The sequence below is a fragment of the Ruditapes philippinarum genome, unplaced genomic scaffold (assembly GCF_026571515.1).
Source record: "Ruditapes philippinarum isolate M1 unplaced genomic scaffold, ASM2657151v2 ctg859_1_1_1_1, whole genome shotgun sequence".
NCBI lineage: Eukaryota > Metazoa > Mollusca > Bivalvia > Venerida > Veneridae > Ruditapes > Ruditapes philippinarum.
The window spans coordinates 263409-280421 of record NW_026862944.1 but is presented as its reverse complement, the minus strand read 5'-3'; the positions used below and the strand labels follow the sequence as shown (position 1 = coordinate 280421).

The following is a 17013-nucleotide window of genomic DNA, read 5'->3' as shown; positions in this document are numbered from 1 at the left end:
TCGTTTAGGGGGTTGAGGGTAAAGTTGGTGCAGCCTTGTGACTAATTCTTTGATTTCTAAACTAGTCAAATTCAAGAGAACATAGTATATTGATGAAAATTGTTTTTTTTAATGTAAAGACACTATACGGCTTGATTACAGAGGCGACTGAAATAATACACAGAGGGGAGAATAACTTTTTTCGGCTGGACTAAACACTTATTATAAATGAAATAAAAACCGAGTGAAATTTTGTATAAATAAAATGTAGAAAAAAGTCAAACCAAACTAGAGTAGTACTTGTAGTAGAATTATACTTACACGTTCAAATATTTGAGGTGTCCTTCGTGAAAATTTTGTTGAAAGTAATTCATTATCTATCTTTTACTTTGCAACTATTTTCGTTGCTCGGATCTCAAACTTAAACTTCACTTTTACTATAGTAGTATAGTGCAAAATAGTAACAAATAGATAAATTTTGAATATACAGCTTCAAACAATTAACTATGCAATAATTTAACGAGGTCTTATTGAACTAACTTAGAATTTTTCAAAATTTGAAATATAACTCGCGTTTAAATACGTAGATTATAATAAAATTTCTCTTTTATTTTTAGATAAAATCAAAATAAATGTTCTGTTGTATTTTGTGGTTGTTTTTTTTTTTTTTGTCGCCCAAAATATAAAAAAAATATTGTATATTCAAGAAGCAGAGTAAAACGAAAAAACTAGTAGTTATGACTTAAACGATACAAACCAATTTGTAATCTTACAGCTGCTTGTTCACAACTATGTTGTGCAAAAATATTCAAATTTGGAAAACGGTATGGTTGATATTTCATTTTTAGTTTAAACTTTTGAGTTATCTTTTGTGAAAATTTGTCAGAAAGAATCATTACCTACCTCATTATTTGCATTTTTTTTTCGTTGCTCGGATCTGTAACGTAACTTTAACTATTTTATCTTACTTACTAAAAACATTGTTTACTAAGTAACTAAGACCTTAAAGTTTATTTTGTCATTTACTCATAATATACAAATAAGGTACGAACAAAAAGTAACGCACATTTTCACATCAACTTTTACATTGTAAACATGAAGAAATGTTGTGGGTTTTTTTAAACGCTAGTTCGTTTCTTCGTGACAAACGCCTAATTCTTCACAGAAGTGATGGCATTTTTAATAAAATCCAAACCTTTGTGTCGCAAATTGCAAGTATAAAGGCATCTTCAGATTATAGAACAGATAAGCATATATTTTATTAACATTATTTTATACAAACAATTCAAAAGTTGGAAAAATGCAAAATGATTAATTTTTGATTTCCGACAAAAAGCATTGGACATTAAAAGAAAAAGAAATATAACAAATTAAAATGATTTTTATTCAAAATCAACATCGTAAACTTTCTTTATATTTTACACAAATATAAAACAAAGTTTCTAGATAATTATTGCTAAAAATATTAGATGCCCAGATAACATTTAACAAATTCTGACGGTTTTTCGTACCCCACCCTCTTTTTATTTGATGTAAAATGATAGGTACTTGTCTTAATAAACAAACAAGTATTTATTGCACTTTCAAAATATCGGGTAAAATGTCTGTTTTTAGATTTAGCATTATTTAGCCAATAAATGCCTATATTGCTTAAGAAATTAAAAGTAAACGGAGAGATGCAAAAATAATGTTAAAAGAAACAAAGGTTATTTGAACCCATGGCCGGCCCTAAGTTTCAATGTTTGTAAGAGTAGTTCTAGCCTATTTGAATACTCTTCAAAGCGGTGGAATTGCATAAGGATGGTCATACCTTAAGAAGGGATTTTATTAGACTTTTTTAATCGCAACTTAGTCTCACTTTGAAAGTTCAATGATCACATCCATATTTATTAAATAATAGCTTTTCAATTCGTAGCTTTACCTTACGTCTTCAGGTAGATTCTGTCAAAACGATTGCAACATTTCAATTTTTGCCTTTTTGGGCGTTCTTTAACGTTTCTTTATTATTTCTTTCTCTTTTGAACCGTAAGAAAAGCAGATACGAAAACTATAACGAATGCTCAAAACAGCATAACTTGAAATGAGTACCGCTAATGCCGGTCCTAGGATGCTAGTGTTGCACCTTTTTATTATCCCTCATGTACAGACTCAATTAAACCGAGTCTGCAATTTTCATGTAATTTGCTGTTTTTAATGCTTCCGAGGGACTTTTTCTAGATATTTGTTGGTTGAGCCTGTTTATGTACGGTTTTTGGTAACAGGTTACTGTCCTCGACATCAGTTGACAACATTTGAAAGCAGCTTGCCTCCAGATTTTTTATGCTAACTTTCATTAAAATATTCACAATGTATTTAAAAGTAAAATAATATTGTGAAGAAATCAAAAGGAAGCAAATTACATATTAAAAACAGCACTCACAACCCTAGTAAACTAACAAAATAAGGTCAAAGTATTCGAAAATAGCCTTTACTATGTTCCTAAGTCAGTAGATTTATTGTAATATATACTGAAGTATAGCATCATTAATCGCACATTACATGCTGCACATTATTAATTAAATCTCGAATCCTTACATTTCCAAGAATCTCAAGTGTGATTTTATTGAATTACTTTGGTTTAACTGGAGGTATGCAGCTTCATACGAGATAATTGAGAAATTTTGAAATAAGTTATTCTCGTAGATATGTGCATATGGCAGCTATCAATGTACCTTCAATGTGACAATGTTTCATAACATGCACAAGGTCCCCAGATTGTGGAATATGTTTGCCTTAATTGAGTAAACAACGATATACTGTTATAAATACTGAAAAACTTACCATTTATCGCACATAACATGTACATTATTACTTAAATCTTGAATCTTTTTTACACTTCTTTTAATTTGATTGAAATACTTTGGCTCATCTGGAGACCTGCAGCTTTAAACGCGATAATTTAGGGAAAAAATATTTAGAAATTTTCGTAAATGAGTTCATATTGCAGTTATCATTGTGGCTTCAATGTGACACACATTTGCCTTTCGTGAAAAGGGGCACATGGTCTCCAGGTTAAAGAATGCGTTTGCTTTAATCGAGCCAACAACGGCGGAAACAAATAGAATGGAATTGTGAAAGAAGGTCTGTTGTTACAAACATACATAAAAGGATGGGTTGAAAAAAGCAGCAATATATCTTATTAGACTTATACAGCATTACAAAAGAGATAAAGATATTGTGAAATTGGGGTCGGTAATTCTACACGGGCTACGGAAATAATACACAGAGGGGCATGTATTTTTTCGGCTTCACTAAACACCTAACATATGAAAAAGTAATATTTGGTAACAATAAATTAAATGTAAAAGGGAACTCAAACCAAAACAAGCGTTAGTTAAATAGGATCTTAATTGCAAAATGTCTTTGCACAATTTGCCTTTCGATTAACCCAACTTTAAAGTACGAAACAAAATAAATAAATGTTTTGCAATGCAAGCATGATTAAACACGATGAAAAGTATGTGAAAAGCTTCGAAAATGTGTGATTATACCTAAACGCATTTCCATTTTCATATTTGTGCATAGAGGAACAACTGCATCATCTATGTGCAACCAAAGTAAATATATACCACAGCTTTCCAATAACGAAAACCCAAATCAAGCAACGCAAAAGAAAATGCTTATAAAATCATAACTTTTACACTTCACTTAAGGCTCTATCACAGTAGAGCGCATAACATCTGCAAGTTTATGTGAATAATAATTGCTTATACAATCAAAAAAGTAGAAAAACGTATCCTTATGTCAAATTTGAGTTGAATGTGAACAGTTGTTTGAGAGATAATGAATAGAAACAGAAAATTTCTTGTTTCTGTCCAAAGTTAAGGGGCATAACTTTGTCAAAATTCATTGAAACATGACCAATTTCGTACTTGGCCTGCACATTTCTATGGCATATCCTTATCTTAATTTTGAGTTGGTAATGACCAAATTCATACTTGACCTGCAAGCCATATGTAAAATTAGAGTTGAATGTGTACTACTTTTGGGGGGATTAGGAACTGAACATTTCATCAAGGGGCATAACTATGTAAAATCATCTGACCATGGCAAAATTCGAACTTGACCTTCATTTTCCTAAGATATATCCATATGTCAAATTTAAGTTGAATGTTTGCAACCGTTACCAATATAATGAACGAAAACTGAATACGACGGAATGGCGGAACGGGGTAACACTATATGCCCCAGCCATTAAAATATATACATTTTTAAAATACAGCTTCACACAAATAAGTATGAAAGATTTTAACGATGTCTTATTGAACTAACTTTTCGTAATTGAAATATATCTAATAACTAGCGTTTACTTAGATTATAACAAATTTCCTCTTTTATTTTGGAAAAAATCAAAATGAATGGTCTATTGTCTTGTACGGTATATCTCTTCTTTAATTATGAAAATAAATCAAAATGCATGTTGTTTTTGGTTTTCTTTATATATGCAAAGTTTTTTCTTTTCGGACAATTGCATTCGTGAAAAATGTGAACAATCAATATGCGCCTTATGTAGTATGTAGTATGATGAACAAGATCAGAAAGGAAGGGTGGCGTTCAATGAACGCAACCCTCACACGACCCAGCAATACCAAATTTTAAATAATGATACCAGGACAAATCTGATTGTTGTTCAGTCTGGACGCTGAAAATACTCGACATCTTATGTCTGGACATTTTAGCAAAAAAGGTGCCACAGATTACGCATTTGATGCAATTCAAGATGCTATTTTCCATGGTGAAAATGATCAGGATGGAAATTCATTTCTTGTCGTTGAAGTGAAATGTGGGTCCTTATCGCGTCAGAATTATCCGTAAGGTTGATAGTAAGCTCTATATACTCAACTGTGCTGGTATGGCATAAGATTTATATAGTACGAAATTGCCGTGATGTTGTTATTTATATAAATAAAACATAAGTAAGATATAAACAAATTGGCTTTTTGATTTTCTGATTTTTTATTAAATATCTATTAAAACAGATTGCTGTTTCCTTATATATGACATAAGATTTATATAGTACGAAATTGCTCTCTACCGTGATGTTGTTATTTGTATAAATAAATATAATAATGGAAACAATCTGCATAGCTTGGAGATGTCTTTAGTTTTTCTATCGCCCTTTAAATTGTGAACGCCATTTAAAAGTAATACTTCAATGTTCGCTCTTCACCTGGTGTGTCATATATTTAACGTGTTTTATGATTTAATACCCTAACAATCTATTAAAAATACATGTTCCACATGTGATAGAAATTACACAAAAATGATTAGTACAAACATTTGTATGCCAAAACATATTGGCGAAAAAAATACCAATAAATGAAGCTTTAATCAATTAACTAGAGAGAAATAAGAAACCATAAAGAAAGCCCAACACGGCAAAATTGAAAATGTTGCAGACTCGGTTTGATTGAGCCTTTTCATGGATGGCGCTGTCAAGCGCAAACTACCGTCCACGCCCCCTAGCACCGGCTTAAGCAGAATTCAACATTTAACATGAACTGGTAAAGTTTTGATATATCCGCAGATGTGTTAATATGGCGGCAATCATGGAACCTTCAATGTCACACGTAAGTGCCATTCCATGAAAAGCGGCATATGGTCCCCAAGTAAAACAAATGCGTGTGCCTTAAACGAGAAAAAAATTGGCGGAACTGAATAAAATGGAATTTTGAAAGGGGATCTGAGGTTATGAAGCCTGCATATCACAGATAATACGTCAAAAGACAAATTTAAAAATCAGGCCACATATCCTAAGGGTAACAGTATTCAATTGAGGAATACTGGAACCACCCAACAAGAAAGATGCCGAAAAGAAAAAACTACAATACCAAAAGCACAACAATAATGCCGTGCTGAACGATCTTTAAGGATCGGAAATATAATATCCCTGATTTAACCATGAAACCCTGTAACTTTCGATATGTTTAAGATCTACTCTAGAATGTTAATAATTGTAATGACGACCTCGAAAAGCAGCCCCGAAGGGTTCCGCGAGTAACTTCATGCGCTGGTTTTGAAAACTTTCGCCGGAAGTACAGCACAATTATGGGTAATAAGTTAGCCTGCTCTTCATCGAATGTTATTTTGGTTCCCTGTCCTATTAAATTTAGAGCACATCAGTAATCAGTACCAGCAGGTAACCTGGACTATCGTTTACCAAAACACGCCGGAAAATAGTTTTTTTCTGGTATCCTGTTTCATTATGGTTCCTATTCAAATTGATTTTCGGATCCACTTGCCAATTATTATTAATACAAATGCGAAATTTCGCGAACTTACGTTTTCCCGAAATGGGACTCTTAGCGCGTTCACGATCGTTTGATGAATTTATCATAAATTCGGTCGAATTTCGACTGATTCAAGTATATGGTACATTACATTTTAGCTCACCTGAGTACAAAGTGCTCAAGGTAAGCTTTTGTGATCACAATTTGTCCGGCCTTCATTGTCCGTCAGTGCATCCGTCTCAGAGACCAATGGGCCAAAGGTGATGAAATTTCCCTGGGATGTACCTAGCATAAAGCTCTACTAAAATTATTCAAATAGATATGCTTAATTGAACATCTGGGTCAGGAGGGCTAAAAATAGATTTTTGAAATGAAATATACCAAAATTTTCTCCTCTGAAAGTGCAAGGCCTAGAGCTTAGATATTTTTTATGTCACATCATCTACTGAAACTCTGCAAATAGTGTTCAAATTATAGCCCTGGTGTCAAAACTGGCTCCGCCCCGGGGGTCTTTGATTTTCATTATATACATAAAGTAAAAACTAAAAAAATCTTCTTGTAAAAAATAGAAAGAGCTAGAGCTTAGACATTTGGCATTTGGTGTTTACCAAGTTTGTTCAAATAAAAGCCCTTGGGTGGAAATTGGCTCTACCCCGGGGGTCATTGATTTTCCCTATATCTTTATAGTCAAGACTTAAAAAATCTACATACGAGGGTTGTTCGGGAAGTTCTGAGAATTTTGTCATATCTCCTATATTTTTTGTTTCTAAGACGTAATATTTTGCACATACTAAGATCAGCATACCACGGAACTATTCCTAAAAATTTAATAGAATCAGACAACAATAGCCGGAAATAGCAGTAACTATAGCAACACTATAACGCCGCACCGGAGCAGTCCGACTCTAAAGAAAGGTATAACGCGCTACACTAATAATATTTCGTAATTTTGATAACTTAAAAAATGCGAGAAAACGCTGGTCAGCAGCGGAACGTCATGACATCATTTCCTGAAAATATATTAACGTTATTTAAATTCTCAACGGATCAACATTGTTTTAAAGTTGTTGCCCAGAGCCATTGAGTAAACAACATGACGTCGATAGGTGACATTGAATTGCGAAGCATCGTGAAATTTTGTGTTGCGCTGGAAAAGTCTTCCACAGAAACAATGAAAATGATCAATTCTACAGGAAAATACAAGAAATGCAGTTCGGCTACAGTGTATAGATGGCATGCTCGTTTTAAAGAAGGAAGAAACTCGATCGAAGACGATCTTACAGCCCGGACCTCGCTCCGATGGACTTCCGTGTGTTCCCGGAGCTCAAATCACAGCTGCGTGGAAAACGCTTTGACTCAGCTGACGATCTTGTTAAGCATACGCAAGCTATACTCTCGTCCTTTACCGATAGCTGGTACGTGGAAACATACAATAAGTGGATCAGCCGACACAGGAAATGCATCGAAATTGCAGGTGACTACGTTGAAAAGGTGCGACGATCGATGGACTTTAACGTCGCATAACGTTGCAAATGCCGTCGGCGTGCTCCGGGTGTTTGTTATATGGTTATTTACTATTTTTATTATGTTTTAGTTTCTGTGTGTATGATGATGATATTTTCAGATACTGTACATTATATATTGAAATAAATGGGTATATATTTATATTTACGCTAACCCGACTACAACGTGTGCTATAAAACAATTCTCAGAACTTCCCGAACAACCCTCGTATTAAAAACCAATAGAGCTAGAGCTAAGATATTTGGCATGAAACATCTTCTAGTGGATGTCTACCAAGTTTGTTCAAATAATAACCCTAGATTCAAAATTGGCCCCGTCTCGGGGGTCGTTGATTTTCATTGTATACATATCGTAAAAAAAGAATAAATCTTCTTTAAAAAGCCGAAAGAGCAAGAACTTAGATATTTGGCATGAAACATCTTATAGTGGATGTCTAACAAGTTGGTTCAAATAAAATCCCTAGTGTCAAAATTGGCCATGCATCGGGGGTCATTGAATTTCCTTATAAACATATAGTAAACAATTAAGAAATCTTCTTGTAAAAAAACATGAAGAGCTAGAGCTTAGATATTTGGCATGAAACATCTTTCAGTAGATGTCTAACAAGTTTGTTCAAATAAAAGCCCTAGGGTCAAAATTGGTCACGCCCTGTGTGTCATTGATTTTCCTCATATGTGTATTGTGAAAACTTAAAAAAAGCCTTCTTGTAAAAAAAACGATAAAGCTAAAGCTTAGATATTTGGCATGAAACATCTTCTAGTGGATGTCTACCAAGTTTGTTCAAATAAAATCCCTAGGGTCAAAATTGGCCCCGTCTGTCATTCATTTTCCTTATATGTATATAGTAAACTAAATAAATCTTTTTGTGAAAATCCAAAATCAATAGGGCTTATCAAAGGGTAAACATTGACCCTGCCCCAGAAGTGGTTGTTTTCCATTATACAATTATCTCCCATTAATAAGAAAAAATAAGAAAAAATTTTGCATTAATAACAAGAAAATAAGAGAGATTTTTAATTACATTTGTATTATTTTTAATGGTGAATAATAGAAAATATTTATGTAATGAGAAATAAACCTATGAATCTTCCTTCATAATCTCAGCCCAATCATCTTTACGCTTATCCCCTCCCTCTTCCGAGAAGTCTAATGAGTCTAATGGTCAATTGTCTCTCACTGCTGATACAGATTTGTCATGTGAGATAAGTTACTAGTTGGGAATATTTGTTCATGTACATTTCTTCCAAGATGATGAACAATTGAAAGATGTTCTTGAAAATTCATAAATTGATGAACATGCTTTCGCAGGGGTAGGCGGTCACTTGCAGAAAAATTAATAATTACTGATAAGTTATCCAGGAAAGCCTGTTTGATTGATCAACCAACAAAATATGTCCAAATACATACCGCTATTTTAAAACGGCATTTAAAATTTAAAAAAAATCAAGTAAGCTCAGTTACTGTTGATCTCCGACATGAAATTAAATAGCGGTTATTCAATGTCTCTCATCACTGATTTGGACTCATTTTTAATGAGTAGCCAGAGAAATTCATGATTACACATAAGATGTTCATAATAACTGGTTAGTTATCCAGGCAAGTCACTAAGGTGGATAGACCATTTCGGTATGACCCAAACATGTGTTAAACTCAGTATTTAAAAAGAGCAAACAAGCTAGTTAGTATTTATTAATGTTGCAACAATATATTTATAAGTAACAATATTAATAATAATTTGTTGTATTAAATGGTTAATATGTTAATTGTTATGCACTTACTATGCTCTGTAAATATATTGTGTATTATATTTTGCAGGGGCTGGAGGCCAAAAAGCAAATAAATTTTGTCATTGTCATTGTCATAAAAAAGAAATAACAATGAGTGGTGATACTTCGTCTTTTTTTTATATCAGGTAGCCACTGTACATAACTGTTTTGATTTTATTGTATATTCATTTCACTTTATTAAAAAAATCATAAAATTGTTGGGTATTGCATAGTCTGCAATGAAGCTCGCTTTATAGATAGAATTTTTTTAATGCAGTCAGGTCTAAATGCTCTAAGCATCCCTTAGAAAAGGTATCATCTGATTTATATGACATTAATTAGATTCATTTTGGTTACCATGGTTATTAAACTTGTATTTTGATGTTTTTATTTGTTGTTTATTTTCAGATGGGAGTGGATGGAGATAATAGAACCCCGAACACAGGAACACATGTACGCAAACCTCACCTCCGGAGACCCGCCACCTGGTGTCAAAATATAAGTAAACTTTTGACGTTTAAATTGCTGTAATTGAAATGTATAATATTGTACATATGACAGTCACCTACTGTATTGGCACTGTATCAAATGAGTCTCTTTGGAACACTATTCTGTTCCCTCACATTTTACAATAATCACACTTCAAATTGTCTATTATTTGCTTGATATAATGGGTATGATTTCATCCATTTGTACAGTAAATACTATAACTTACCAAAGTGAATGCAGGAATACACATCTTGATTACATTATGACTAAAGCTATTGGTGTAACTTGTAATTATCCTGTTGTTATAACTGTAAATACAATTTAAACTGCAATAATGTCCTATGTAAAGACCTTGTAACACAACATTTGTTTGGTTTTATATCAAAGATCTGATGCTCTTGGAGCGCTATATTTTTGTTCAAATTAAGCCCTCATGTCAAAATTGGCACTGCCCCGGGGAACATTGATTTTGCTTTTATGTATACAGTATGGTAAAAACTTTTTTTCTAAATCTACAAAAGCTAAAGTAAGCTTCCATAGCATCCAGTCAGTAACTTCATAGCAGCCATTTATTTAAAGATCCTGTAACTCAATATTTTAAGGTTTGATATCATAAATATAATGCTCAAATGAAGATTTATCAATATTGTAGTTCCAAAAGTCAAAATATCCTTGAAATTGGTCCGAATGGTTGTTATGATGATTTCCAGGTCAAGTTTGAATATGGGTCACTTGTGTTCAGAAACTTGGTCACACAGTCCTTATATGGAAAAACCTTGTTTACACCTTAGAGGCTACTGTTGTGATCCAGATAACCTGAAAATTGGTCAGAAAGGATGTTTTGTGGATTTTAGGTCAAATTTAAATATGGGTCATCTGTGGTCAAAAAGTAAGTCACACAGCCCAAATAAACGAGATTGAGCCCTCATAATCAGGTCGGCAATATAAGGGTCATCATGGCCCTCTTGTTTGATAAATAACAAACCAAATAATTACTTTTATACTCAACTTTCCATAGAATAAAGAGAAAATAAACACCGAGTCAATATCAATTTCCGGTAGGTTACCGTTTCACGATATCCTTTCCCCAAAATGGAATTATTAATGATCATGGAATAGTATTTTAAGTGTATAATGCTCTGTAACGGGCGGATTCAATTTAAATATCATATTAAACATGAAATGGCTGTATTTCGAAAGAAAAATAGCGTATGGTAGTGTTGAATGAATTGATCGGCCTAAAATGTATCTAAATGTATTAAAATCTATGTAGATATAATTTATTTCAAAGACCTCGCTTTGAGGCTGTGCCTTATTTATATTAATTTTATTAAATTAATTATTCCTGGCTATGTTGCTACAAGATATATAGAGTGAGACACAAACTGCATGGTTTACATTTTCTTATAAGGACAGCAATTTACAAAATCTAATTCATATATTTTGTTTGATATCAAGAACTCAAGAAAAAGACATTATTGATGCTTATGCAGTAAAACCAATTTGTTGAATTAAATTGTGTCAGTTAAAATGATAAATTAGTCGCTATTGTGTAAAAATGGAAACTGTCCTTACTCCAATACAAATTTGTTGTTATTAAACGTCTAAAATACACCATTTTTCATATGATTTGTTTTTGGTAAAATATCCACTCGTAGTATTTAAGAGGAAAACTGTAACAGTTTCATTAAAATCTGAATACATGAACTTGGTTAAAAGCAAAAGGTTATCATCCCCTATTTCTGATTGTACACCTATTTATTTTGCCGGGTTCACGCAGTTTATTTTTACCATTTTGAAAGGAATCTTAAGCGAAATATCTGAGTTGCACAAATCTACTAGTAAACCTTGTTATTTCAATTCGAAATATATAACATATGTGCAAAAATAATCACGCATCTCTACAGTCCTCGTTACAGTGTAAGTAAGATGAAGAAAGAAATAACTGTTATATTTTTCCTCTTTTATTCAAGTGTGAATTCATCAGTCCGTGAGAAACGTCTAGTACTTCACAGTAGTGACGATGTATTTAACGAAATCCAAAACCTGAAGTTGGAAAATGCAAATATAAAGGCATCTTTAGATGCTTTAATAAAAGGTAAGTAAATACCACTTAAGTATTATATAATGTTTTGAGAAACATAAAGCATCTTTAAAGTTTACTGATTTTGCTTTTAAATAGAGTTGAACTGTCAAATAAATTTTTATTTAATTTTCATTAAACGAGGATTTTAACACGACGTCGCTTATTTCAATGTCAAAAGAAAAAAATTAATATTTAGTTTAATTATTTACCATACAGCATATGGCTGGTAAATTTTCTGTGGGAAAATATCCGGATCAATTTTCCGAATGTAATATATTCATTGAACCGTTTTGTCTTGAATGTGTATTGTCTTCATATTCATTCCCAAATTTGATGCATAGAATTTTTACACATACAATAAACAGAACATTGTGCATATCTTTATGGATTGTATCGTATGGTGGCTGATTTGTGCCATTCGTGTTTTCGCCCCGCGACCCCGCCAAGCGAAAAGTCGAAAATTAACAAGTAAAAATGGTGGGGACACGGAGCGAAAACTCACTAATAAGCGAGGGCGCGGGGCGAAGTTTAAGAAATAAAACTCCGACCTGCATGGGCGCAGGGCGAGATTTAAGAAATGAAACGGCGGGGGCGCGGAGCGAAAACACACTAATAAGTCAGGGCGCGGGGCGAAGTTTAAGAAATAAAACTTCGCCCCGCGGGGGCGCGGAGCGAGATTTAAGAAATAAAACGGCGGGGTCACGGAATGAAAACACGCTATTTAGCGGGGCACGAGGCGATGTTTAAAAAATGAAACTTCGCTGCGCGACCCCGCTTATTAGCATGTTTTCGCTCCGTGCCCTGCCATTTTAACTTGTTAATTATCGACTATTTCGCTTGGCGGGGTCACGCTTCGAAAACACGCTAATAAGCGGAATCGCGCAGCGAAGTTTTATTTATAAAACTTCGCCTCGTGCCCCCGCTAATTAACGTATTTTCATCCCGCGACCACGCCGTTTTATTTCTTAAATCTTGCCCCGCACCCTCACCAATTAGGATGTTTTTCGCTCCGTGCCCCCGCCATTTTAACTTGTTTATTATCGACATTTCTCTTGGCGGGGTCGCGGGTAGAAAATACGCTAATTAGCGGGGTCGCGCGGCGAGGTTTTATTAATTAAACTTGCACCGGGCCCCCGCTAATTTGCGTGTTTTATTCCCGCGACCCTGCCGTTTTATTTCTTACATCTCGCTCCGCGACCCCGCGTGGTGAAGTTTCATTTCTTCCCCGCGCCCTCGCTAATTAGCGTGTTTTCGCTCCGCGCCCCGCTATTTAAACTTGTTAATTTTCGACTTTTCGCTTGGGCGGGTCGCGGGGCGAAAACACGAATGGCACAAATCAGCCACTATAGTATCGGTCTCGTCTATGAATCTCAAAAGCCTGCAGACACAAATTTAATACAGAAATGGTCAGGCAAACCTTTTTCGCGTTGTCATGCTTTAATGGTAAACGAATATAATCCTCGTTCGTTTATACTAAACTCGCTCCACAAATGGGATACAAATCGTCCACGAAGAACATGAAGAAAATCAATGACTTTCAGCATGCAACATTTCAAATTTGACGTTTTTGGGGTTCTTTAGGGATTCCGTTTTTCTCTTCATTTTTTAGATAAAAGTCTAGATTAAAATTTATTAAAAATGTTTTAATTAGATACAGGTTCAGTCTATACACGTTGGGGAAAAACTGATTGTGATGGAAATGCAACTGAAAAAGTGTATTCAGGTAATATAAATTTATACAGTGATTTATTAAGCAGTTTATTAAGAAATTTGATATTGCCATGATTTAAACGAATGTGATATAACATTTTATAAAGAAATGAGAGATAAAATTGGTTTTCGTTATTTTACGCAAATTTCAGCATAATTTTGTCAGTCATATCTCGGCGGTTGATCAACATAACCGTCTTTCCTTGAAAATTAAACGGTAATTATCAATTTCTCCGCAAGTGACAGAGTACGGAGCCGACATAATTTTCAGTGGTGAGGGACAAATGAGCTGCGTCACGACAAAACCAACATAGTGCGTTTGCGATCAGCATGGATCCAGACCAGACTGCGCATACACCCAGTCTGACCAGGATCTATGCTGTTCACTTTCAGTTTCTCTACTTGTAATAGAGTTGGTAACCTGGTCAGGCTGCGCGGATGCGCAGGCTGGTCTGGATCCATGATGGTCGCAAACGCACTATGTTGGTTTTGTAATGACGCGGCTCAAATGATCATGAGATTCCATTTTCGATATTAAATGCCTCGATGAAATTTAGCCTCGTCCAAGGGCCGAACTAGTGCCCCTTGGATTTCTTATGTGATACTGTTCCTATTGAGCTATATAAGAACTTGCATTTTTGAACATTTCCTTTCAGCAGGATAAACTGTTTTGTGTACACTCTGCACGTGGATACATTATTTTTTCACTATTTAAGGGTATACTGCTGGAACACCCTATGATAATTCAGGTGGTGCAGCGAGTTACATTTGTCTTCCTGAAAATCCAACATGGGCAAAGTTCGTTGAAGGTCTACAAAATGAAGGAGCCTACATTTCTGGCACCGAGTTCGAGAGTGGTTATTCTAACACATTTAATCCCTTCCCAAAGAATATGTTAAACCAAGATGCACCATGTGTAGTTTGTAGAAGTCCAAGACCAACTTCAATTATGATACCAGGAAAAACTGATTGTTATTCAGGATGGACACTGGAATATACTGGGTACCTCATGTCTGGACACTACAGTTATAAAGGTGGCACAGATTACGCATGTGTTGATGCCAATCCAGACGCCGTTTTACATGGTGAAAGAGATCAGAATGGAAAGCTGTTTTATTTCGTGGAAGTGAAATGTGGGTCCTTACCATGTCAGGAGTATCCACAAGGTCGAGAGTTAGCATGTGTAGTTTGCACTAAATAAAAAAGTGTACATATTATCTATAAAGTACGACATTGCTCTCTACCATGACCTTCCTTGATGTGATGTGATATATATATATAAAAAATCAGGACATTTTGAAAGTCTGGCCGATTTGAAATACAAATGTATTGAAATTGCTTACTGCTTCCTTCTATTTTTAGCTCATCTGTCACAAAGTGACAGGGTGAGCTTTTGTGATCGCTTTTCGTCCGGCGTCCGTCCGGACTTTTACTTTAAATGACATCTCCTCATAAACCACTGAGCCAATTTCATCCAAACTTCACAGAAATGTTCCTTTGGTGGTCACCTTTAAAATTTTTCAAAGATTTTAATTCCATGCAGAACTCTGGTTGCCATGGCAACCGAAAGAAAAAAACTTTTAATATCTTCTTTTTAAAGAACCGAAAGAGCTAGAGCTAAGATATTTAGCATGAAACATCTTCTAATGAGTGTCTACCAAATTTATTCAAATAAAGCCCTTGGGTTAAAATTGGCCCCGCCCCAGGGGGTCATTGATTTTCCCTATATGCATATAGTAAAAACTTAAAAAATCTTCTTTTAAAGAACTCAAAGAGCTAGAGCAAAGATATTTAGCATGAAATATCTTCTAGTAAGTGTCTACAAAGTTTGTTCAAATTAAAGCCCTGGGGTCAAAACTGGCCCCGCCCCAGGGCTATCATTGTTTTTAACTACATCATATAATATCAATAAGTCAAAATCGCTTTACTCAAAATTCCGCGTTAGTCGAAGAATTCCTAAAGTCCCGTCAAATGTCCTTCTTTATCTTTGTATTTTAACTCCGCTTAGGTCAAAATTTTACTAACCGAGACTCCTGTTTAGTCGAAAAGAAAATTTGGTCCCGTCAATTAAAGTACAACATATTTTCATCTCAATTCAAAGGTCGGCGACATCAAGATGAGATGTTGTCACTCGATATTCACGCGTTTCATAGTAATTTTAATTGCCGGCCATTATGTATTATTAACACGTCGTAAAAGTGGTTTTAATCGGTTTCAGAAATTAATTGACTCGTGCCAGTCTGACAGGTGTTAGTCAAATTACAGCCTAGGTATTGATGTGTGTTATCAACGAAATGACATTTGTATTATTAATGTTCTGTCATATTGCATACATTAATATGTACTTCCGGCTCACAATAGTTGCTACTTTCGTTTTCGTACGATGATCAATTCACTTCAACTATTAGACAAATTGTAGTTGAAATGAATGTGTTATTGTGCTTTTATTGTAATGAATTGTCATGAGTGCTTATAAACATGTGCTTTACTGATGAATACTGACAAACTTGCATTTATGTCATTGCTACGAATGTTTGTCTTTATGTTCCACTATTAATATACATGTATTAAATTTTGAATAATATATTTTTGTTCATTTACAAAATGTATATATTTGTAGTTGTAAGCGATTTCCGTCATTTCAACGGTTAAATATTGCAGCATTGCCGCTATCAACAATAACCTACTTATTTGCGCATTCAATCAGGCACATGTATATACATGTACGAATGTCAACGTTATGGCGGCAGATCTACGTTACTCGAATTCCGTTTCTCTCGAAGTAAAATGCCCAGTCCCTTGGATTTCGAGTTACCGAGAGTCAACTGTATATGTGTATAGTAAAAACTTAAAAAATCTTCTTTTAAAAAACCCAATGAGCTAGAGCTTAGATGTTTAGCATGAAGCATCTTCGTATGGGTGTCTACCAAGTTTGTTCAAGTAAAAGCCCTTGGGTTAAAATTGGCCCTACCGGGGGGGGGGTGGAGGGAGGTCATTATTTGTCATTATATGTGTGTAGTAAAAACTTAACATCATGAAACATCTTCTAAGGGGTGTCTTCCAAGTTTGTTCAAATAAAAGCCCTGGGGTTTAAACTGGCCCCGCTCCGGGGCCTATATACAGGTGAGCGACCTCAGGGCCATCATGGCCCTCTTGTTTGTGAGTAAATTCCAAAATGTTTGATAAAAGA

The 17013-nt window shown here is 34.6% G+C and overlaps 2 protein-coding genes across 2 annotated transcripts in view; both read left to right on the top strand.

Annotated features, from left to right (window-relative positions):
- The window catches only part of LOC132720694 (short-chain collagen C4-like), a 50248-nt gene that overhangs the window by 25155 nt on the left and 8080 nt on the right, over window positions 1-17013 (top strand). The gene's annotated exons all lie outside the window — the stretch shown is intronic.
- On the top strand, window positions 11871-15159 carry LOC132720705 (short-chain collagen C4-like). The gene is made up of 3 exons (XM_060704891.1): window positions 11871-12125; window positions 13765-13836; window positions 14540-15159. The coding sequence occupies exons 1-3, from the start codon at window positions 11957-11959 to the stop codon at window positions 15022-15024; spliced, it is 726 nt and encodes a 241-aa protein (XP_060560874.1). The 5' UTR covers window positions 11871-11956; the 3' UTR covers window positions 15025-15159.

Coding starts and splice junctions, on each gene's coding strand:
- LOC132720705 (XM_060704891.1), top strand. CDS start 11,957: ATGAAGAAAGAAATAACTGTTATATTTTTCCTCTTTTATTCAAGTGTG. Junction 12,126..13,764: donor TTTAGATGCTTTAATAAAAG/GTAAGTAAATAC, acceptor TGTTTTAATTAG/ATACAGGTTCAGTCTATACA. Junction 13,837..14,539: donor AACTGAAAAAGTGTATTCAG/GTAATATAAATT, acceptor TCACTATTTAAG/GGTATACTGCTGGAACACCC.